At 47.9% G+C, this 22,987-nt stretch overlaps 1 protein-coding gene across 2 annotated transcripts; it reads right to left on the minus strand.

Annotated features, from left to right (window-relative positions):
- Positions 1-189: 189 nt before the first annotated feature.
- Positions 190-22,148, minus strand: DAZAP1 (DAZ associated protein 1). 2 transcript variants are annotated; one of them, XM_027705780.1, is made up of 12 exons: positions 22,084-22,148; positions 18,149-18,189; positions 17,547-17,713; positions 17,178-17,243; positions 16,484-16,594; positions 14,220-14,268; positions 9,841-9,923; positions 6,505-6,658; positions 5,269-5,298; positions 4,698-4,838; positions 3,720-3,902; positions 190-1,164 (listed from the first exon to the last, which is right to left on the minus strand). In XM_027705780.1, exons 3-12 carry the CDS (start codon positions 17,658-17,660, stop codon positions 992-994), a joined length of 1,104 nt encoding a protein of 367 aa, XP_027561581.1. In that variant the 5' UTR covers positions 17,661-17,713; positions 18,149-18,189; positions 22,084-22,148; the 3' UTR covers positions 190-991. The 2 variants fall into 2 exon arrangements, with proteins under 2 accessions (XP_027561581.1, XP_027561580.1); XM_027705779.1 differs by lacking the exons at positions 9,841-9,923; positions 17,178-17,243; positions 17,547-17,713; positions 18,149-18,189; positions 22,084-22,148 and adding an exon at positions 3,323-3,385 and having other exon boundaries at positions 16,484-16,591.
- Between the last annotated feature and the right edge of the window lie 839 nt (positions 22,149-22,987).

Consider the following 22,987-nt stretch of genomic DNA (forward strand, 5'->3'; position numbering starts at 1 on the left):
GGTCAGAGCCCCTCAGGAGGTGGGATGTGATCCATATGGGAGCCAAGGACAGCTGTGTCCCCCCCAGGGGGGCAGGCACAGGGCACAGCCCGTGACCCCCGAGGGAAGGCGACTCTGCCGACGGATTTCTCAGGAAAACCCGAACCCACAAGAAAAAGCAAAAAAAACCCCAGAAAAATGGAGACAGGCTGGTGTTTCTAATCCAAAGGTTCTTGTCTTTATTCAAACCAGGGCTCAGCACTCCAGTGCCCAACGCACCGAAACCTTTTGCCTGAGGGAAATCTACGCCCCGCCGAGGCCCGCGGAGCCCCGAGGGGCACACGAGGCCCAGACCCACCGGGGCCTCCGCGCGCCCACGGGTCCTGCCCCTGCCCTGGCCCAGCTCTGCCCCCCCCCACAACAACAGCAAAATACACTCAGTAGATTTCTGTCAACTCCCAGAGTTTTGGATCCCTCCGCCCCAGCGCTGCCGTGGGCAGGGAGGGAGGGGCTGCAGCCCTTCCCCCCCCCCACCCCGACGGCACTCACGGAAACCCTGTTTTAAATTAAAAAATAAGCCAGCATACATAGTAGAAAATTTCTCTTAAAAATTTCACAATCTGTAAATGTATATATTTTTTTTTTCTTTTAAACATAAAAGTTTACAATATACGGTAAAACAAAGGCTCAGGAAAAATAATTTCAAAAAAAAGAAACCTGAAGTTTTGAATTAAAGCTGAAGACATTTTTAAAACCCTGTAGTTTGAACCAGTGACATTTTCTTTATTTGTGCTGATGGGTTAGAGAAAGGAAAAAATCTTTAAAAACTGCAGTCCAAACACCCACAGCTCTGCCTTCAGAAGCCATCTGCCCCCACCCCCCGAAAAAAAATTGTTGTTAGGTTTTTCTTCCATCAAGTATGTGATTGTCACAAGTTCAGAAGTCTGGGATCCCGGGGTTCAGCTGGTCCCAGAGATCCCTGTGGACAGCACTCCCTGATTGCCAGCCCAGGCTAGCGCCGGTAGGGATGGAATCCTTGCACGTTGTGGTTCTGGCCCCGGCCGAAGCCGCTGCCTCCGGCCGGGGGGCCACTGGAGGGCTGCACCGAGGGGCCTCCGTAGGGAGGGGGCTGCTGGCTGGGATCAGAGAAACCTTGTCCAAACCCACTCAAGTCTTGTCCATACCCTGGGGAGAAGGGAAAGGCACAGGATCAGCTTCCAGGAGCAGCAAACTCCGCTCCCTCCCGTGGTGCTGGGCCCCCGGGACACCCCCCGGCCCAACCCCTTGGAGAAGCAGCTGCCCTGGGTTCCCACAGGGATTTACCTTCCACACAGAGGGAACAGGCACAAAGGAGAAGGGGACAGGTGTGCAGGAACGGAGGGGCTGCATTTTGGGGTGATCCCAGCCAGGCTGGCAGTTCCAGTCACACTGAGAGGGCTCCCAGGGGGGCTGTCACTCCTTCTGAGCAGCTTCATTTTGGGCTGGGTTCTTTCTGGCTAAAAGGTCCAGCACAGGCAGAGGTGTGGCCAGGAAGAGTTCCCTGGGATCTCAGAGTGCCTCAGACTGACCACACAGTTACCACACTCTGCTTCACCAGCTGGACACCCACAAACCTGGAGAGCTGCTGTGTCCCAACTACACTTTCAGCCAAAGCACCCACAAGTTAATATTCATCTTGTTCTTCCCCAGCACTTCTCTCCTGCCTCACTGTGCCCAACCCAGGGACACTGTCACCACCTCTCTGTGACACAACCCACATCTCAGAGTGAGCAGAATCTGGGGACAGGGAAAAAAAAACCAGAGTGCAGATGGAGGACTGGGCAGAATTCCTGTTGCCAATACAAAACGTAACTAAATGTAAATTAAGAACACTGAGAAATTGAGAAATTTAATTCAAATTCCCACAATTAAATACAACTCTTAATCCTGGCATCAGTGCCAGCCCCTGCTCTGAAGGATGGTATTAAGGCTCCTAATTACCAAGTGCATTTCTGCAGTGCTGCCTCTCTCTGAGCAGGCTTAGAGCAGGTTTAACTCTCTTAATCCCAAACAAAGTCTCTTAGCACATCTTCAGTAGCTCAGTTTCAAGCTCTGCCTGTCCCTCAGGACTTGCTGCCATTAATGAAGCCTAAAACACAGCTCTGACAGTCTCTGGGAGCCCCACATGCTACCCCTGGCATTTGTTTAGACACAGACAAGCAGGGACTCAGAACTGAGTTGTTTGCTGGGAATGGAAAAAACCAAACCCTGAGTTACTGTCACTCGAGTGCAGAGCTCTGAGGTGCAAACCACAGCTCCCCCCGGGCTCACGTTGTTTATCACAAAGGAAACCCCCCCACACACCTGCAGAGACACTCAGGACACGCTGCTTTCCTCCCCTGGCTGCTGATCCCTGCTCCAATCCCTCTGCCAGCTCTAGGGTTGGGCTGTCTGGCTCAGGAGCCCGAGCCTGGATCCATTACCAGGATAAAGCCTGGCCAGGGAACAGTGTCAGGAACAGTTTTCACCCAGCCAGCTCACAAACATGAGGAGCTGTACTGCCCTTACACAAAACCCCCACATCTGAGCCTCATTCTTGCCTCTCACCCCCCTAAAGAGTCTGCAAAGAGCCAAGTTCTGGCAGGACAAGAAAAACTTCCTTGAGTCACGAGGGCAAAACCATCCATGAAAATCAACCGTGTTTGTAACAAACAAATGAAAAATCGTTTCAAATTCCTCAGCATGAGAACAAATTCTGCTTTACAAACACATATGAAAGGCTCATCTTCCTTCAGTGTCTGCTTTACACCGCTGGGACTTTGAATAGCATCTATTTAAATAGATTTTGTGAAGTGTTTATCTCAGTGCAGTTTCTGCAGGCACTTCACACGAGGCAGCACTACCACATGGAGAACGTGTTCAGGCAGGGAACAGCCTGAATCCATGGGGCTGCTGCTTGCAAAAATTCCCTTCAGAAGTAAAAGTGACCAATTACAATCCCTTAAAGGAAAAAAAAAAAAGCAGTACAGGGCTCTTTGGAGAGTTCTCTGCAGAGCTCTTTGGAGAGCACTGCTCGAACACAGGGCTGAGAAGAGCAGGAGGAGAATGAGAATTCCCTCTGAGCTTCCATGGGGAACAGCAGCAGAAATTTTACTCAGGAGCACAAGCACTTGTCTAGCAATTTTTACAAGGTTTTATCTTTTGTAGTACTGTCTGCCTGGCTGAAAACTTGTTACCTCAGTGTCTTCTATCACCTACCTGAAAGTCATCTACAGAGCACAACAAAGCTTTACAGAGCTACACCTCCAGAGAGGTGGGGAAGGAATGGGAAAGGGGAGGAAAAGACACCAGCTTGGATCCTTACACCTGCACTGCCTGCCTCTCGATGCTGCTCTCACTCTTGAAGTCTGCTCTCCAATCTCAAAGTCTGTTACACAAAAAAAGTTCACCGTGAGCTCTGTGAAGCTCTTGGAGTAAAAAAGTTTTACCCACAGATTTGGGGGGAGTGGAAACCAGGAATTCATCCTGGCAGTGCACAAGCCTCTGAAGGTTATTTCACAGCACACAAGCAACATTTTAGAGTTGACTAAGGAAAAAGCCCTCTGGCTTGAATATTGCATGATGGCTTGAGGAATTAAGGATGGCTTGAGCTGGTGGGAGTGTTCCCATCCCAGAAGTGCCCTCAGTGTTGGCAAACTGTGCCCAGCACTGACTCCCTACCCAAGGCAAAGGGAAGGGGAGGGAGCTCAGCAGTCACTCACCAAACTGACTGTAAGGGAATTCTGGCTGAGCAGTCGGGGGTTTGCTCATGTCCTGAGTTGCCTGAGATGGTGGTGGTGGTGGAGGAAAAGCGAGTGGTGCTGCCCCTGGAGTGGCAGGTGGAGGAGGGACCCCAGGGGGGGCAAACTGGTCAGGTGGAGGAGGTGGAGCACCATAACCAAAACCTGGAACACGAGGAAGTACAAAACGCATGTGAAAACACCCAGGTGAACACCACCCCGACGTCCTGCTTGGCTTTAGAGCATGATACAATTAAAAAAACCCACATTCCTAAGTCTATTAAAACCAAACTGGGTGTACAGGGATTCACCTCTACACAGGTAACCACCATGGCTCAGAGACCCCAACAACTTACCTGCCACAGGTATGAAAAATGTCCCCCCCCAAGGTAGAGACTGCTGCAACCAGCACAGAGGGAGAGAGAAAGCAGACCTGGGGACCCAGGTCTCACACACACATGAGGAATGAGGAGGAAGCTGAATTATCCAGGATCTTGGGAGGATAACGTGGTGTTATCTGCTACTCCAGATAACTGGGGGCTACTTTCCACCTTCTTTAAACCAGACTTTTGAAAAGATGGCCTGTAGAGGGTAGATGCTAAAATCCTATTTGTATTTCCAATGCCAGTTGTGACCTTAATTCCTTAAGCTCCTCCAAAAATCTCTGTCTGGCCATGAGCAGTGAGCTCTAAGTTCTCTCTCAGGTGCTGTAACAAGGGTACAAAATACATCTAAATTTGTTCAGCAACACAGACTTAAACCAGAGAATATAAATCATTACTGCATCCAAGAAAAAAATATTTCAACTCACCAGCAAAAATAAAGATATAGTTAATTATAGCTCAGAATAGAAAACAGTTAAGGATAGGTGAAACACAGGGGGAAAATCCAAGTCCAGAGGAAGATGAGCAAAAGCTGAATTTGGTGCTGGATCTGCTCCAGCTCCTGAGGGTCACTTACTAAATGGTGGAGGGGTGCCATAGCCCTGTGGAAATCCTTGTGGAGGTGGGAATCCCCCGGGAGGTGTGGAGACTATGTATGAGGTAAATGGAGGTGGAGGGGGAGGAGCTCCTCTGCCCGGGGGAGGGGGTCCATATCCACCTGGAAAACCAAGAGAAACCCAAAACATGAAGCAGATCAATACTGAGGAGCTGCTGCTGGAGTCAGCTTCCTCTAGATGGGGTAAGGCTGTTGGACGGATTTCAAACGCAGGCTCAGCCTTCTATGAATCCTTTCTTTGGGAAATATTTGTCCTCCAAGTATCCCCACTGTAAATAATTGCAGTTTAGCATGTAATCCCTTGATAACAAATTAACGTGGCTGGAGCAGCAGGATGTGTGTCAGCTCCCATTACTGAGCTGTTAAGAATCCACTGTCTTCCCCTTCGTTCTTCCAGGACAAATTCAATCAAGCTTTTAAATGTAGGTTAAATCCTACAGAAACCCACAGATCACTGTGAATGCTCAAAGAAGCTGTGCCCGCACTCAGGAGGATTTTTTCTGTCAGGATTGGTCCCATGTAATGTACTTACCAATTGCCTGTCCAGCTGGCACCCACATCCCTACAACAGAACAAAAAAGGAGCCTTAGACATCACTGGAGCTGCCCACTCTGGAGCAGGGATGATGCAAGAGGAGGGATCTGGCTCTGGGATAGACTGGGTATCCTCCCAGTGTCCCTTACACGTCTATTTTTAGGGTCTAAGAAATATTCTGGGCCTATTTCTGAATACACCATCCTGGAAAGACTCTGAACCATTCAGCAAACAACACTCAGAACAGACAGCAGTCCCCAAACCCAAATCAGATGGAGCATTCGAGGGCTGCCACGTACCAAGTGCATCAATCTATAGTACTATAAAGACCAAAATCCTGAAGAATCCCAGCAGACTAAACATCCAAAGGATTTTTAATTTACCACCAGGTTTATCTGAGTTGTTTTTGAAGTTTCTGAACCATAAAAAAGCCTTCCCCACCCGCTGCAGCTCTGAGATTGAAGGATAAATGCGTCTGCACCTGCCATTAATCTTTCCGGGAGATCAGGTATCATGTTCCCGACTAATCACCGCCTGGAAAATGATGGAGTTTCTCAGGATGCAGATCAGCACATCTGTGCACAGTGTCAGCCCTCAGCTGCAGCTTCCCAGTTAATCAGCACCGTGGGGAAACGAGCCCTCCCTGCGCTGCCACCTCACCCACCGGAGCAGGGCCGGAGCAGCCACGCTCCCTCCAGCCCCCAGGTGAACGTTTCTCATCTCTCACAGCAGCTCAATTATCCCACTGCGCTTCTCCAGAGTTATCAAAATTGTCTTTGGGTGAACTCAGCGTGTTCATCCTGCCTTCAGAACCCCGTGGGGGGAGCAGCCATCAAACCCAACCGCGCTCCTCGGCCCGGGGGGTTCCTGAGCTGCAGCAAGAGCTCCTGCACCACCAGCCCCAGAGCTGCCTGCTGCTTTTCCAGGCTACATTAAGCAATTAAATCCAAAGACAAGACCATCTGTTTTCCCCTCATCCCTTTCAAACCTTCCTTATAACTTCCTCTGAAACTGCCTCATCCCTGAAAAAGCTGTATTTCAACCCAATTTGTCACCGGGGGTCTCACTCAGGCCTGGAGTCACACCTGGAGCCTCCTCAACACCTCCTCCGAGTCACCCCAAGGCAGAGGGGGAGGCAGATCCAAAGGGAACAGCTGCCCCAGAGCAGGCACAGCCCGCTGCCCTGCGCCCTGTGGAGCAGGTTTTTTGGGAAGCAGAGTGCCCGTGGCGGTACCTTGTGGGCCGTATCCCTGCTGCCAGGTCGGAGGGGGCTGCCCTGCCCAGCCGTTGGCAGCGCTTGGCATGATCCTGCTCCCCCACTGGCTGGCCCCCGGCGGCCCCGGAGTCTGGCTCTTGCTATCCCGGGGCTCGGCGCGTTTCACCTCCACCTAAACAAACAGGGGCAGGGTCAGGGGGGCCGGGGGGGCCCTGAACACCCCCCGACCCCTCACACACACCCGCAGTTACACTTACGACTACACTTAGCATCTTATGACTTATGTCTAAGTACTTAATTACTAAACTTAAGGCCGGTAATTTACAATGTTTCTCAGGTACAGTGTAGGTGATGGTAAGACATTACAAGTCCTACTGTTGAGGGATTCCCAGAAAAACATCCTACAAATCGCTCGGGTGTCATTGGTTTTAATCTTAAAACAGCAGTACCCTCTTACAGCAGCTCTGCACTGACAACAGCAGGATCTTGTACGTTCAGGACGGGCTGATTTAATGGTCAAGGCAGGAGTCACAAAGACAACGTTTTCAGTTAAAAAAACAGAAGTTTGAGTGAAGAGGCCGCTCTGAAAAAGGGTACTAATGCTTTAACCAAACACATTTGGGGTTCATTTGGAAGTGACAGTTTAACCCACCCCAGCTAATGGCAATTTCAGCTCATACCTGAGAAACACACATTTTTGATTGATTTTTTTTTAAATGTTGTTTTCTTTTTTTTTTTTAAACTTAAGATTTTATTTAAATGTCTAATGGAAGATAAAGACTTACCTTCCCCAGGCTAACGCTTAAAGAATCTCAATTAACTCAAACAATGTCAGAGGGAATGGATGTGATAAGAGAATCTTACATTACATCTAACAAAAAAGTAAACAAACATGCAAGTAATAAAAATGGACAGTTGAGTCAATAAGAAGCAAATCTTCATACTGTGTTAAGTCAGTGACAAAACCCCTCCTGTTTTAAAAATTAGTAAGCCACAGTGCTTAACTTATTTTATTCCAAGATAAAACATCCTAGTGTTCCCAGCCACAGAATAAGTGCATTTGACCTACTTAAAATAAGCTGCACATTCAACATAAACCTCTCAAAAAAAAAAAAATCCAGCTCTGATTTAATGAAACCCTCTCAGCACTCGCTGAATTCGAGGCTTTTTTTTTTTTTTCATTTCACGATTAATTTTAATGGGTGCCAGAGTACAAAGAAAATAAATCTCAATCATCAATGGGCCTGAGTAGTATGGAAAATAAAGTATTCAGAATTCTTCCTGCCATGTCTTAAAAGCCATTCATGTCGGAGAACAAACAGGAAACAGGCACAAGGCAAGGACAAAGCCCCCCATACCCCTCCCGTTGATGCCCCAAGGACATGAGACATGACAGTAACCAAATCTCTGTCAGCTCAAGGCCCTTCCAGAGAGGAACCAGGGGAATTTTTCAAAGGGCTCAAATTAATGAGTCTTAACACATTTGCCTTGAGGGAATTCGGTTATTGCTTACAAAAGCAGAGGCCTTCTTGCAATTTTAATTTCTCCCCCCCCCCCTTTCAACAACATATGGATTCATTTCAGCAATACCTTTTTAATTACCAAAAAGACAGAGATACCATTTTTAAAGCAGGCATGATTAGGCAGTGGAGGAGAGCAGGGGATCTGGAGCTCATTAATCCTCGTGGAAGAATCCCATTAATTTTTCAGTGCACATTTGGAAGCGGGGAACTGCCAAACTGAGGACTGAAAATTCCCTGTGAATAGGGAGGTTCAAATTCCACACCTGCCCAAAGCCCAGGTTACCCCAAAAACTGAGGCAGCTCCACTGCTCCGAGCTGAAAATCCCTGAATTCTGCTTTGTGTGTCGTTGGAAGGGGGGAAAAAAGGGGAAATCGGATGATTTCAGTTTGGAATTGGGTTTGTTTGGGAAGCACCGAGAGCGTGTTCCAAAGCCAGCAGCACGAGGGGACAGCTGGAGGCTCACTCTGGGCTCTCCAGCCTCTCCCAGAACCTCAGGGATGTGTTCCCTTTGTTCCCATTGTATCTGCTGCTTTGCTCACTGAAGGCAATTCCAAGGACAGACCAGGGGATCCGGTGGGATACAGGGAATTCACACACGTACCAGTGGGATCTACTGTGGAAAACACCAGGAGCCAAGAACATGCCCTGATGTTCTGGATGACACCCAGCAGATTCCTTTGTTTCCACTGTCAGGAAATCACCCACCCCTCACCCCCAGAACAAGTTCCTAGGAATTAAAGGCATTATTTACTGCATAATTAACCAGAACTCCACTGATATGCAGAATATTTCCCCCGCTAGGTAAGGAAATGCTTATCAAATAGCACATAAAAGACTTTAAAGACAATTAAAAAAAATCATACAATGCAATAATTTAAGGAATGTAAAAATCTTCTTGAATCTCCTCACTCTAAGTTTAGAAGTTTCAACATTTACTTTAAAAACTGGATCTACCTTAAAGCTGCAAGGACTCCAATCTACCAGAATTTCCTGTGGTTCATTTTTTCTTTAAGTTACTCTTTTCTCTCTATTAAAACCTGGGTGTCCTGCAACAATTTACTTTGCTTTTAGGGTTTTTTTTTCCACAGGTAGAAGCATGTTCCTTGCTGAGTAACATCAAAGGAGCCTAAAAAATTCCTCCCTATCCAACGCCCGTTTGCTGACAACACAGTATGAAGATGAAACAACCAGAGGTCACTTAACTGCATTGTGGTTAAATACTATATAGAGTACGTGGGTTGGTATCAAAGTTTCACAGTAAGTGACCCAATTTTTTAAAAAACCAATCCTTCAGGATGTTTTTTTTTCCCTTTTTCTTTTCAAGTTTAAGATTATATAAAGCAGATTGTCTCGCACCACCTCAAAATTTCAGTATCGAGTTACATCTGAAGGAGTGGTATCTTAAACCAAGCCTTGAACAACTGGGATTTCACTGGGATCCTGGTTTTCAGACAGCTGGAGATCAGAGATTTCTCTCCTTGCCCCACAGCAGGGCTCGAGCAGAAGGCAGTGAGCACAGCTCATCCCACCTCTGCTCTGCCAGAGAACCCCAGGTCTGTACACACAAGGCCTCACCCCGACCAGCAGAGCCCACAGCCTGAGCCCTCAGGCTGAATCCAAGCCCTCCCTTCCTCAGGCTGACCCCCCCAGCTGCCCTTCTCACCTGCTCCTGCAAACTCAGACTTTCCCCACCTTCATGGATAAAGCCTTGAATTTGGACTCCCGTGCTCTCCCACCCGGGTCAAGGATCGAGTTTTACTCCCCAGTGAAATCGCTCGTTGCCCAAGACTTGGTTCTTTCTTAAGGTAAAATAAAACTACAACTACACACTTTTTTGCCCATGATGTCGTGAAAATGCATGTTGACAGCCTGGTCCACTGATTGTTCGTCCTCGAAAGTAATAAATCCAAAACCTAGCCAACGACGAAGAGTGAATCAAGGTAGCAGGGTGTTGTGACACAAAACAGGATGATGAACAGTATTAGGGGCAGACCAAGGGTTCAAGCAGGGGTTTCAGATAACGACACTTGTGTTCAATTGCCAAAAACTCTGCCAAAATTGCAATGGATACTTCCTGTCGTGAGGCAATTAGTGCCTTGCCGTGGGTTCAACACATGCAACTTCAAACTGAGCTCGTTAACCGGCTTTTAATTTGATTTTATTCCTCATCCACCTACCAGGAAATGGAAAAAAAAAGTGCTAAAACCAAAATCCTCGTGGGACAGCAGGTTAAAGTCAAGCAACTTTGCTGCTCCTCCTTGCTCAGCCTAGTTTCCCAAGGAAAACCTATCTCACCCCTGTTCCCCAAAGCTGCAAAGCAACTTCCTCCCATCCCTTAGCCCAGCTTCCAGTTATTTTTCCGTGGAAAATAAGAAAGTTGGTTTTGAAATGTAGCTGTTAAAGCATGGAAAATTTTACCACTCCATGGATGAATGAGAAGCTTCAGAAACTAACAACCTACATCAGAGGTTCTCAAGTTCTCCACACCTCGGAAAAAGCACAGAACAGGTGTTACTCCTTCCCAACACAGCAACCCCTGTAGGGTGTTGCTTATACAGGATGTGGCATCGCTGCCACGTCTTTAATCTATTTTATTTCTTGTATTTCCTGCTATTTTTCTCTTGGAAATCTACACAACACTTTTCAGCCCTTTTTGCCCCCCCAAGTGCTGCAGCTCCCTGCGGGTGGCTCATTCCCTTTCCCCTGACCACAGCCCTCGCTGGTGGCAGCTCAGCTGGATCCAGCAGCTTTTGAAGCCTGGAGGAGGCTCTGGAAAGGAGGCAGAGCCCCAGGCCTGGCCCCTCCTTGGGGGTCCCTCTGAGAACCACTGCACGTAGGTTGTAGCTGCTGGTGCAGCCGAGAGAGTGGCAAAATCGTGGTTAATCCCCCAGGACACGGCCATGCCATCACCCACCGGGCACAGCCTGGCCCCAGGGCAGGGAGGGACACACATGCAGAACAGGAATTGTGCCATTCTTTGGATTAGCTACGGGGAGAGCAGTAAAAAATTAGAAAGGAAACCCGAGGCGCGGCGTCGGAAGCGTCATCGGAAGCGAATGAACATGGATGCGGTTCTGGCTTTTCTGAAACCCAAGATCTCCCCCTTGGTTTGCGTTTTGCTTTGCAGCTAGTGCTGACAGCAGCCAAATCTTGCTCTAAAGCGTTACAGAATACAGGGTCTAGCACAGGAATGTCTCTCCACGCTTATCCAACTGCGTTGGGTAAGCCCAAAGAGGCCTAGTGTAGAGAAAGTTTATATATATATATATAAAAATACACAAAGATACAGGCCAAAATAGATTCCAGCAGGTCAAATTCTGCTGTCAGCAACAAGAGCAAAAGACATCACTAAAATAAACTGAAAATAAAAAGGAAAAAACTTGGCATTTCCCACACACAAGAGACTGGCAGTATAAACGAAGTTTAGTGGAGCTGTGATGAAAGCAGCCTCCAAGCTGAGAGCAGCATTTCATCACAATATATTTGTCTGAGTTAACCAGAAATCTGAGTACTGGAGCCAGAGGAAAAGTATTTGTGTTTAAATCACGTGTTTAGTGTTCCAGCCTTTATCTAAAAAGAGATGGGAAAGAGAAACGATGGATTCCATCTATGTCTGAAGGCTGTGGTTTAACTTGATTCCAAGACTGAAGGACAGGAATAGATTGTGAGATGGGGCTGGAGGGGGAGGAAGAGGGAGAGTAAGAGGTCGTTGAGGAAGCCAGTAAAGAAACCAAAAAAGGGGATTTAAAAGGGTCAAACACCACAAGATCAGGAACAGTGAAGAATTCAGAGTAAAACAGTAAAATTCCAAGGTGAAGTTTTAAACAGAGAAGTGATGAAACCCACCATCCACAGCTTTAGTTTCTGAAGGACAGGACATTGTTAAAGGCTGGAGAAACAAACTGCACCGAGCAGGACTCCAAGAGGACCAGCCCAGAGCTCTGGGGCTCGTCTGCAGCCAAGGGAAGAGGAGAAGGAGCACAGCGAGGCCCTGTCAGTCCCTTCCAGCTGCTGCTTTGGCCAAGAGCAGAAACCAGGAGAAGCAGAGACTGCAGCAAAGCTGCTCTGTTCTGCAGAGATGGAACACGGCTGCCTGTGCCGGGGGCTCTGGGAAGGGTTTGGAGCAGAGCTGGCAGGAACAGGCAGGAACAGGCAGCACTGAGAGGCAGCAGAGATGATGTGGATGTTTGACACCATCAGCTCCTCCAGGGCACCACCTGAGGATCTGGTTCCCAGGGCTCTCCTGAGGGGCTGAGGGCAGATGGATGCTCCAGGGATAAGAACAGGGATCATTCTCCCCCCTCCTACCAGAAAACCAGTAAAATGACGTGCACTTCCAAAGGAAGGGTGGTAAAGTTAATGGGAGAAGGCAAAATTCAGAAGGGTACAAGGAGAGATGGCACTGAATTGGCCTTTGGAGTTTTATAAATACAGTCATTTAGGCATCGTGTTCAAAGGACAAGGGGACAGAGCAGCAAGAGAACACAGATGAGAAAGGCAAGGCAAGAGAAATCCTGTTCTGGGAGGCACTACCAGGAAAACCCAACACAAACTAGAGGGGATTTTTCCTCACACCCTCCTCCAGGGACTGACAAGGCCATTTGGAGAGATGACTGTTAGTTACCACACTAAAAAAAGAATGCAACAGCACAAAAGTGAAAGGCAGGGCAAGAGGATTCAAGAAGTGTTTAAGAAGTCAGGTGAATTAAGGGGGAAAGTTTTCTGCAGAACATGTGGATGGAGACAGACCTGTTCTCCCACCTTCACCACCCACCTGGCACTTGTGCTTTACCCTAAGCCCTCCTTTCCCTGTTTTTTTTTAGTAGAGCTTTAAGCAGAGAAGCCATTAATTGAGACAGGATTAATCCAGACCAGGCATGATGTTTTAGTACCTTTTGCTCAGAGGCTGCAAGGCTGGGATTAAATATTACAAAGGTAGAGATGATACAATAATCACTGAAATGTTTCAGAACTCCAGCCCCAAATCACACTGGGATGCCCGTGTCTTTGTCTCCTCTATCCAAAACCAGCTGCTCTAGAGCACTGAAATAGATGGATTTATGTGCTGCTTAATTCAAAGGTATCTGTTGAAAGAAGATTAGGATAGCTAAAGCAAGAAAACAAAAAAACAAATATATTGAAACTTCGTTTACACTCCAATAAAAGACAAAGCCCGTCCCTCCTCTGACTGCGGAACTGGCCTGTACCTCTGTGATAAATTATCACCTAGAGAGAAGAAATCTAAAGAGATATCGTTAATCACAGTCAAACAATTCACAGAGAGAAAAGAAACAAAAAAAGAACTTACTTAACATTACCATACTTTACTATGAAACACTTAAATATGTCACTAAGGATGTATGTCTAAATTAAAAATAAAACTAAGACTTAACAGCTTAATAAATATGAAGTGAAGGATATATTTCTTAATAATGAGGCAGAAGAGAAATGAAAAGTTCAGATGGCAAACTATTCTCTAGCATGTCCAACATGCTACAGGGTGGGAGCAAAGCTAAAGGATTGGCTCTTCCTTGGCAAACTGATGGTGGATGCAATGGGACGTGGGTGACATGGAACTTGCTTCATATTTTGACCAAAGGTTCCCAACCTGATTCAATATCTAGTGAATCTTCCATGGGCTTGGCTTTTTCCCCTCTTAAAAAGCAACCTGGCATCCAGGGATTGTACGTCCCAATCAAAAAAAAAAATATATATACGTATTTCAGAATTATTCTGTGCGGTTTAAGAAGTGTTTTGCTTTAATTTGAGGTGAAGCCATTTAACCAAAACAAAAAGCAGATGATGGATGGATTCTGTCCTGTCTTGTGCTCTGGCTGGAGCACTCCCCATGCACTCACAGACCCAACATACCTTTCATGTGGAAAAGGAGGAAAATCTCCTTATTTTTTTCCCCTCCAAAAGTACCTTCAGCCACAGAAGTGGCTTGAGAATCAAATTTCACTTCATCTCAAAAAACAACCCCCATAAATGAGCATGAAACGTCTGAGTTGAAATGCACAGACCCCAGTGAAGCCGGAGATGAAGAGTCTAGACTTGAAGTGATGTTTGCCCAGTGAATTATTCTTTTTCCTGAGGCAACATAAGAGAGAAAAAAAAAAATCTACCTTTTCTGATGGTGTGAAATAGTTTGCCATCTGACTATAGGAGAGTATGAAGAAATTTCAAGGACAAACTAGATCAGCCTTTACCTCGGGGCCTCTGTTTCTCTGCGTCATAGATCATTACAACTTCAGTGACCTGGAAGAGAGAAGGGAAATTCTACTCACTGTGCTACCAGGGGAGGGTTGGAACAGTCACCACAGGCTGGTTCCTGCTCTCTACCCACACAGCACAACTCAACTGCAGCCACCAACCCCAGGCACAGCACAAAAACCGGGAATATTGCTCTTCCTGGGAGTTTAGAAAGCCTCAGTTCATCCATCCATCCAAAAAGCTGCTGCACTGTCTCACCACACTTAACATTTTAATCCACCACTAAGGCCATTACACTGTTTGTACCCTCACCACGGCCTATAAAACACCCCAAAGGTTTGTTTTCCAGGAGCTCATCAGTGTAGCTCCTCAGAAGATGACTTTTCCCATTTTTAGCCACTTTCACTCTCACCATGAAGATCAGCTTGAGCTCCAAACACATTTTAGTGCTCTGAAGGAACCACTGTGGCCCAGAGCACCAGTCAAAGTGATGCTTTAAACAGCTTTACAAACCCCCTCTAAGCTCTGGATGAGCAGTAACGGTGTGGGTTTAGCTTAAAAAAAATGGAAAAAATGGAAATTGCCTTTCAAGGGCTTCAAGACTGTTTTTCTCAGAATAAACACCACTGTGAGCTACAATTTAAACAAAGCCAGAGGTGGAACATTTATGTCAAAGGCAACATTAAGACAGCTGGAAGGAACTGCTCTGGAATTTCTCAGGTGCTGAAAAGTGGTCACAAAATGGATGTGATCTTAGGGAATCACATCTTCAAGACAATCTTAGGGTATTTTTACTAGAATCCCCTGAGTTGGCTTAAAATTCTGACACAATTTTGCCTTTTATTTACAGCTAGAAAATATCTGAGTTATTGGACCATATACACTCACTTGACTGTACCCTCCTGGATGCCACCAGCTGGGACTGGGCCCCATGTGGGGATTATGCCACGGGACAGTGCCAGATTTTTCCCCTCGTTTGGATCACCATGGACTTAATTACCCAGCAATCACCATGGCTAAAATCAGTGTCTGTGGCCACAAAACATTTGTGAGGCTCCACTGCTCCAAAGGAACTCGTTACAACTCCAGGAGGACTTTCTGATATCTATACTATGAGTAAAGTGCTACTACTTACTTTCAAAGGCACTTACAGTTGTGGCTGTTGCCTCCTACACTGGCAGGACATACCCTCTATCTCCCCAGCAGCCAGGGCACAACTGGAAAGCCAAGTCTGTGAGGAAGAGCCTTTAGAAACTACATTCCACAGTTGTGGAACGTGCTCCCTGTTTTTATTACGGGTCTACTGCAGCCTTTCAAGCTAAAGAAACAGTTGTTAGCCATTGCTTGTTGTGTTTTAAATCAATTATCTTAATGGAACTTTAAATACGGTTGATAAACTTGTTTCTCTACAAATCCTTTGCTGCCACTAAGAAATCCTAGAGAAAAGTGATCTAAGTATAAAAAAACCACACTAAATGCCACTCAAAGGTGACAAGTTCATGTCCACTGGCACAGTCCTGAATTTACCTCAGGCAATCTTTAACTTCCTCAGACTTATTCACAGCTGAATTATTTAATTCAATGGTTTATCATCTTAAAGGGGCAGTGAGACCTGGGATAATTGGGAATTAAAACTAAATAGAGAAAAGCCCCCCCACAAATCAGAAGAAATAGTAATTTCAGTCTGAGGTTACAAACTGAATTAAAAGCTGTATAACATGAGTAGCAGTTTGTCTCAGATGGAGGTTCCAGGGACACCAGAACTCAGCTGATTCCAGGTGATGATTTAAAGCAGCTACTGCTCCCAAAACAGTGGCAGGAGACTCAAATTTAACCTGTATGTGCACAAAGACCAGGAGCTTATAATTCAGCCCACTGAGGTACTTTGCTGTTCCCAGAAAAATATATCAATAGACATTTTTAACTGCCCAGCTGTAACGTATCAATGGGAAGGAGAAAAAAAAGGAATCATTCTTAAGCCCCCTCAACCTGGGAGTTTTTGGAGGAAGGGACAGAATATTGTATCGGGTAGACTTGAGCAAGGAGACAGAAGCAGCACAGTAAATTCCACCCGAGCAATAGGTTCTGTCAAGAGCCATTTCCAGACCATCAACATTCACCACAGTTTATCACGAAACGCTCCACGTGCCCCTGCAGCAGTTTGTCCAAATTCCCCCCAAATTTGCCAGCCTGAGGAATTCTGAGAGGGGGCAGCAGGAGGGGGAAGCCCCTTCCCCCCGAGCCGGGCCCGGTGACTCACCACTCCGAACTTCTTGAAGTATTCCCTGAGCTCTGTCTCGCCACAGTTATGAGGAATCCCACCAACAAAAATCTTATTGGATTTATTGTTATCGCTCCTGGATCCTTTCTGCTAAATCAAGGAGGAAAAGATTCAGTCAGAAGGACAATAAAGTCGCCTGCCTCTGTAATTTCACACTGAACCACCAACAATGGGCTCTGGCAGGCTGAGGGGAGAGCTCCAGCCTTGGAGTCTCCCAGTCCTGAAGGCAAAGCACGTTCCGAGCTCAGAGGTTCAGTGTTCCCTGTTCTTCAGAGGACCAGAAATCCAGGGCCTGTGTTCTGAGGCCATTTACTCATTCTACACTGCCATCTGATGAAGCTGCAGGGTGTGGAGTGGGCTGGAACAGCATCAGCCCTGTGAGGGCCCTTCCAGACACTGCTCCCAAGTGAAGAACTCACTAAAAGCAGCACTAAGAGCTTAAGGAACACCACACCCAGACTGACACAAGCGTTCATGAACACTGCACTGCACCTCAAGCCTGCCCACGGAAATCCAAGTGAAAGACATTTTTCAGAAATAAATTTACACTCAAGGCCTGCACACTGACTTCTGCCCTTAGAACACGGATATAATCCAAGGGAATTCAATTCAATTACTAGAAGCTAAGCCAGAACTTGGACAACAGGCAGGATACACAAGGATCTTTCCTTACCCATCCTTCCTTCGGTCGTGTCCGTTCTGGCTGCATCCCCCGAGGTGTACATGGCTTTGGATCAATCTGGAAGAAGTTCCAGTTTGGTCAGACCTCAGCATGCAGAATTTTGCTCTAAAAGTTACTGTTTGTGGCAGCTGAAGCCAGCACTGCTGACACCCAGCACTGCTGACACCCAGCTCCTCAGCACAAAGCCATCGTCACACAAACCACTGAGTTAGAGCTGCCTTCCAACAAATCAACTTAAACCAACAACCAGGTGACTTGGACACTCTCCAGTCTGCAAATGAGGAGCCAGAATTTAAAGCAAATCTTTGGATCTAGAGCAGAAAAAAAACCCCAAGAAACCCCAACATGAAAGCAACTTACATTTCGGCCATCTAACGTATGAGGTCTGCTGGCCAGCACTGTTCCCACACAGTTGGGATCTTTAAATTTGACAAATCCAAATCCTCGAGATTGATTTGTTGTTTTGTCTTTCATTATTACACAGTCTACGACTTCTCCATACTGGGAGAAGTAGCTACGAAGAGTTTCTGTTAAAGAAAAAAAAGCAAATATTAAACAGAACCAGATACTGACAGCACCAGACTGTGTTTGCAATTATGAGCCAACAGATAAGCAAACAGTGAAACAACTTCAACTCGTCTTTTGAAAATGATCACATTTTACTTCCTGTAAACCAAGGCAAAATAACAGTTTGTTTCCACTCATACAAATGGAAAATAGTGCCACAGGAAAGTGACCGTAAAAATGGTTGAGTTGACAAAAACTCCAGCACCAAACACTGATAGAAAATATAACCCCAGAAGTATTAACATAAAGCTGAGTTCTCTCCACAGAGAGGTTTATTAATTAGCAGAGAGGAGCAGGAGAGTCTCAGCCCAGTGTTCCCAGCAGAGCAGTGCCTGTTAAAAGCTCTGCACTGGGCTGCCCACAAAGGCCCAAGGCCTGCAGCACTCGTCGCTCACCTTGTGTTGTGCTCCAGTCCAGGCCACCCACAAACAGCTTCCTGCAAACAAAGCACAGGCAGGTTTAGGGGATATGTCAGATGCTACATCTTATTTCAGGCCCGAGTTGGTTATCCTGGAGAGCTCTGGGGGTACCCAGGCCTCCAGCACACCTGACAGAGCCAGCACTGCACCACAACCTGCTGATTAAACCAAACCCTCCCTCCATTGCTGCTCCCTCCCTCACCCACAAACCCTGAGCCACTGCTGTCTGCCAGCATCTGCTGCTGGAGGGAAAGCAGAAGTACAGCTGCCAAGCTCAGGCCTGAGACAGAGACAAACCTGTGCGGCAGGTCCCAAATAACAGAGCGGCGCTAATCCAGCCACTTGTTGGGAAACCATCGGATAATCCAGCTTGGAGATATCGCCAAGCAGATGAGAAAGCCATGGCTAAACCCCAAACCAAACTGCTTAAAACTGAAACAACTCATCTTCTGCAAAGAGCACCCAAATCTGCAGGGTTTCATGTCAGAGCATGCCCAAGTGCCTGGGTAAGTGCTCAGAGGAGCTCCCTGCCAGGCTGCCAGCTCTGCACCTCTTTATCAACTTCTGGGTGTGACAAAACTTCCACCAAAGTCATTTACTCTGTAATTAAAGGTTGGTTACAGCCACCTCAACACTCAGCCCTTTCTGTATGAAGCACCAACTCAAAAAAAAAAAAAAAAGCCTCCCATGGGGGTCTGCAGCTTCCTGGGATGGGCAGCTCCAATCTCTGCCCTCTGTGAGCAGGGACAGGACCCGAGGGAACGGCTGGAGTTGTGTCAGAGGGGTTTGGGATGGATCTCAGGGAAAGGTTCTTGCCCCAGAGGGTGGTGGGGCACTGAACAGGCTGCCCAGGGCAGTGGGCACAGCCCCAAGGCTGCCAGAGCTCCAGGAGTGTTTGGACAATGCTCTCAGGAACGGGGTGGAATTCCTTCTAACAAAACAAATTCAACTTCCTCTCCCCTGCCCTTTTCAGGAGCAGGTAATGGCAGTGAGAGCCCAGTCATCCCAGCCAGAGCTGCAGGTGCACTGGGAGCACCAGGGCACTGAAAGCCTGGCAACTCAAAGGTCCTGCCGAGCAGGGCAGCTCCCTGACAGACCCTTCCACTCTGATTCACTTCTGTGATGTGACATCATGTCACGACCCTTCTGCACCAGCCAAGGGACTAAATTCAACACTACACAGCACCTACGAGCCTTGTTCCATCAGGGCAAATTCTGTTCCTAAGTCAGCGGCTGAGACGTGACACAAGTCTTGTCTTTCAAAAAAAACAGACCAACTGTTAAGAGCTGATCAAAGCGTCTCCTTGAGCAGCCAGAAAACAACTGAGCTGGTGACATGCAAAGCAAATACAGCCCTCAGTGTCACGGCAGACACCGGCTGCATCTGCTCCTGCCTTATCGTAATGCACGGGGACATGGCCCCCCTCCCCAGGCCCCTCTGAGAGTGGCACACCCAGGACATGTCCCCCCTCAAGCCGGGCCTGTTTTCTACTTGCACGTTCGGGATGACGAAGTTTTCCTCAAGGATTGGAAAAGTGCCCCCTGCTCCCTCTGGCAGCGCTCGGGCTCCTGGCACGGGCTCAGGGCCTTGCTCAACACCAGCCAGCCTTCAGCAACAGGTCGTGTTCTGGGACAGCCCAACTTCAACCCCCCTGTCCCCACCACACCTGGATCTCCTGGGGGCTTCCACAGCTGCCCCTCTCCACGTACAGAACACGCACAAATCTCTGTGCTCCTCGTGCTGTTATTTTCGGGGAAAGTAAGTTCTGTAGGGAAATAACTCTTATTTCCCAATAGCAAAGAAAAAAGTGCTGATCTAATGCTACATTCACATTGAAGTTTTGGTGTGTGCTAGTAACTGTCTTGACCAACTGCATTTGAGCTCCTGGATTGGGTTTGGGTGTTTTTAACTAAATTTGATAGCTTGGTACACACAATCAATCTATTTTAGATCAATCTAGAAGCACCAGCTGCATTCTGAGAGAACACCAAGCTGGGCAGGGAGGGAGGTCACTGAAACCTTCCCATTCCACTATTAATTATTTGTAGTCACCCTACATGGACTGGGACAGAAAAGCTGGGCTGCCCAGGGCCAGCTCCAGCAGCTGCACAGAAATACACAGCCATGGAATGCCAAAGCCAGGAAGCCTTGGGCTCCTCCATGGATTGGTTTGAACACAGAGAGCAGGGCCAGAGTTTACTAATCCCGTTAGCTGCACAGTTCACAAGGCTCCAGATGTGGTACCTGCAGGACAGCTGTGTGGCAGGATGGTTGTGTGAGAGCTCGCTGCCTGAGCTCAGCACCACCAGCAGCCCCTTCCCAAGGTCTTACCCACGCTGCATCCTGAAAAACTTCTGCTCCAAACAGCTTATGGGCTGGTAGCTATTAAATTCATAGAATATCCCACGCTGGAAGGGATCAACAAGGACTGAGTCCATCTCCTGGCCCTGCACAGACACCCCAACAATCCCACTCTGTCCCCCAGAGCATTGTCCAAACCCTCCTGGAGCTCTGGCAGCCTCGGGGCCGTGCCCACTGCCCTGGGGAGCCTGGGCAGTGCCCCAGGACCCTCTGAGGCAAGAGCCTTTCCCTGAGATCCAATCTAAACCTCCCCTGACACAGCTCCAGCTGTTCCCTGGGTCCTGTCCCTGCTCACAGAGAGCAGAGATTGGAGCTGCCCCTCAAGAGGAACCTGCAGACCCTCACAGGTCTGCCCCCAGCTCCTCTCCCACGTTATTGGTTTGCACCCACTGACACCCCCCCAGAGCTCCAGAGTTCCAGACTGGAGCTCAGAGGATGCCACAGTCCATCCCCAGTGGAATGCAAAGCCATTCCCAGCACAGCCAGGTGACAACAGGACCCACCCGCCCTTGGGCAGGTCTGTCTGTCCCCCAGGAACGGTGTGTGCTGTGTGAGACCCTGCCAGGTGCAGTAGAATTCCCTACAGGGATCCCTTCGGGAGCAGGAAGCAGGATAATGACTCCTCAGAAGTTCCACCTCACTACTTCCTGTGAGAATTTTAATTGCTAATTTATTCTTTGTTGCCAAAAACGTACTTGCTGCTGGAGCAAATAATCCCAGAATTTGTAAAAAAGGTATTGTAGAACACCAAAACTCAACAAAAGCAACAACTCTTCACCTACATAAATAATCTGGGGTTTGATTAACACCTCTGATGTCTCAGCTGCAGGACAGAAGGACAGAGATGAGCACTTTTCTTCCATCCAAACCAGTCCTAAGTACTAATTAATTACAACAAATAACTCTCACAAGGCCCCCCCTGCCCATACCAACACACCTGCAAGACCTACAGCCTCCCTAAGAGGTTTTTCTTAAAATCTCAGTCTAGAAAAGCAGCTGAATTCCCAACTTCCCATTCAGAGCTGCCTCTCCCAAAGCTTTGAACCAGAACTTCCTTCCCAGAGCTGCCCTTTGTTTTACTCTCTCACCTTTCCCTCTGAGCACTTTTGGGGGAGGAGGATAAAGAAATTTTTCCCTCTGTGATTAACCCCCAATCTGTCCCAACCTGATTATAGCTCCAAGGATCACACCCTAAACGGCCTGTGACTGGGAACGAGCTCTGGGGCAGCCGAGCCTGCTCAGGAGGGGAGCTGATGACAGTTCATGGAATAACTTGGAGCTTGGCACTCACCTAAGCCTGGGAGGGCAGACCTGATCAGGCACCAGACAGTGGTTAAGGCCCAGGTGCAAATAAAAACACTTTCAGAGCCAAACCTACATATTTAAAAAGGCCTTTAACCTGTTTAAAAGGAACAGGGGGTTGGAACCAGATGATCTTTAAGATCCCTTCCAACCCAAACCATTCCAACATGATATTCCAATCGCTTATCTTGCCTCCTGTATTTTTAGGATTTACAAATTAAGAACAAGCAGTAAATAAGCAGCTTACAAGGCACTGCAGGCAGCATGGGGCGAGTGGTTCGTGTCTGCTCCACTTTCAAACAAGGTGAACAGTCCTGAGGAGCAAATTCTGTGCCAAAACGTGCAGTGGAAGAACCAGACAGAGGTCCTTTAATTTTGTTTTTGGTACTTCGAGTTCTCCCGTGCCCGAGTCTGGAGTCTGATCATTTCAATGTCACAGGCTTTCGGATATAGCTCTGAAGTAGCACAACACCGAATGGAACTGGATGGTCCATAAGGTCCCTTCCAACCCAAGCCTTCCTATGACTGCTAACACACCTCAGAAGAACCCGACCTGTGTCAGGTTATTGGTTTGAAGGCACAAAGCCCCCTGGAATCCTTAAAACCGGACTTTCCTGCCTGGAGCCCATCCCACACAGAGGAGAGCAGAGGGGAGCTCAGGAGGGTGGCACGGTTGGTTGGGGGACACGGTGGGTGAGGGGAGGCTCTCAGTGCCCCCTCCTCCCCGTGAGGAGCCCCTCGGGGCAGCCCTGATGAGTCACTGGAACAAAGTCCCACAGGCGGGTTCACAGAATCACAGAACGCTCTGGGTTGGAAGGGACCCACACGGTCCCATCACTGCTCACAGAGAGCACAGCTCAGGGCCTGCCCCTCCGCTTCCCCTCACGGGCAAGTTGTAACTGCAATGAGGTCTGAACACACCAAGTGCCCTCAGCCGCTCCTCACACGGCTTCTCCCCCTCAGGGCCCTTCAGCATCTCCGTTGCCCTCCTCTCGACGCTCTCTAATGGTTTTAATCCTCTTCTTACGCTGTTGCGGCCAGAACTGCACACAGGACTCAAGGTGAGGGCCGCGCCAGCGCGGAGCAGAGCGGGACGGTGGCGGTGCCCGGGACGGTGGCGGTGCCCGGGACGGTGGCGGTGCCCGGGACGG

This window comes from Neopelma chrysocephalum, unplaced genomic scaffold (assembly GCF_003984885.1).
Source record: "Neopelma chrysocephalum unplaced genomic scaffold, ASM398488v2 Primary Assembly neopelma1_348, whole genome shotgun sequence".
Lineage (NCBI taxonomy): Eukaryota > Metazoa > Chordata > Aves > Passeriformes > Pipridae > Neopelma > Neopelma chrysocephalum.